General features: G+C 35.9%; 1 protein-coding gene across 1 annotated transcript; it reads right to left on the bottom strand.

Annotated features, from left to right (window-relative positions):
* Nucleotides 1-397: 397 nt before the first annotated feature.
* On the bottom strand, nucleotides 398-565 carry LOC148002504 (keratin-associated protein 19-9b-like). The gene has a single exon (XM_087577409.1). The coding sequence runs from the start codon at nucleotides 563-565 to the stop codon at nucleotides 398-400; it is 168 nt and encodes a 55-aa protein (XP_087433535.1).
* Nucleotides 566-1,037: the final 472 nt, after the last annotated feature.

The following is a 1,037-nucleotide window of genomic DNA, read 5'->3' on the forward strand; positions in this document are numbered from 1 at the left end:
TTGTTTTGAAATGCACTTCATGGCTAGTAACAATAAATCTTCATAAGGTAAAATGTCACACATCAGTTAATAGACACAATGAGTAATGATCAAGTCAGGACAAATACTAGGTTCACCTTAAAGTTTTATATTACTCTTGTATTGAAATATATAACTATTTTGGAAAAAATATTTTGCATTGGAGCATGCCACTCAGATATGTCAGTTATGCGTGAGATTGTGTTTGGATGTATAAACATAAGCGAAGCAAGGTTTTGAATGTTCACAAACATATTTATTAAAATCTAGGAACAACTCAGAAAGTATAAATCTCACTGCCTACAGCCTAGCAGGGCAAGGAGAGTCAACTTTAGTGATGGGTTCTGGAAGAAACAGTCCTTCACAGATGGCCACATTTTCAGTAAAAGCCAGAAGACAAGTATCTGCCATGGAAAGAGGGACGGAAGTAGCCATAACCCCCATGGCCCCCAAGGCCATAGCTGGTACCATAGCCATAGCCCAGACCACCGAAGCCACCAAGGCCATAGCCAAGGCCACCATAGTAGTTGCTGTAACAGTAGCTCATGATGTCTGAGATTTGGGACTTTGTGTGAGGTTGAAGGTAAGGTTCTGAAGAATGAAGATGACCATCAGCTCCCAGGTTTTATAGTGTACCAGTACAGGTGTGTCAAACCACAACAAAGGACTCCTCTCTTTGAAAATATGTCTTTGGAGAATCGCAGTATTATTTCATCAAGCTTTTCTTATTGAAAGTCTTTCTAAAGATGTGTAGAATGTTTATTTTGTGCCTAAATATTTTAGATTTTCATTATACTTTGATTGAAATTCAGATTTCCCATATATCTATAATTACAATGCACTGTTCAATCCCTTGAACTTGTTGGAGAATGTAATTAAAACAGATATGTTTGAGTATATGGATATTTCAGCATTCATGATCTTTTTTGACATGCCAAAATGTCTTAAAGTTTATGGCACAGTAAGTATCATTTATTTTTTGTTTCCTAAAACCTCATAAATAAATTTCATTAATATAA

The sequence above is a fragment of the Rattus norvegicus genome, chromosome 11 (assembly GCF_021556685.1).
Source record: "Rattus norvegicus strain SHRSP/BbbUtx chromosome 11, alternate assembly SHRSP_T2T, whole genome shotgun sequence".
Classification (NCBI taxonomy): Eukaryota; Metazoa; Chordata; class Mammalia; order Rodentia; family Muridae; genus Rattus; species Rattus norvegicus.

Bases quoted from the DNA above. Each gene is read 5' to 3' on its own strand.
- LOC148002504 (XM_087577409.1), bottom strand. From the start codon at position 565: ATGAGCTACTGTTACAGCAACTACTATGGTGGCCTTGGCTATGGCCTT.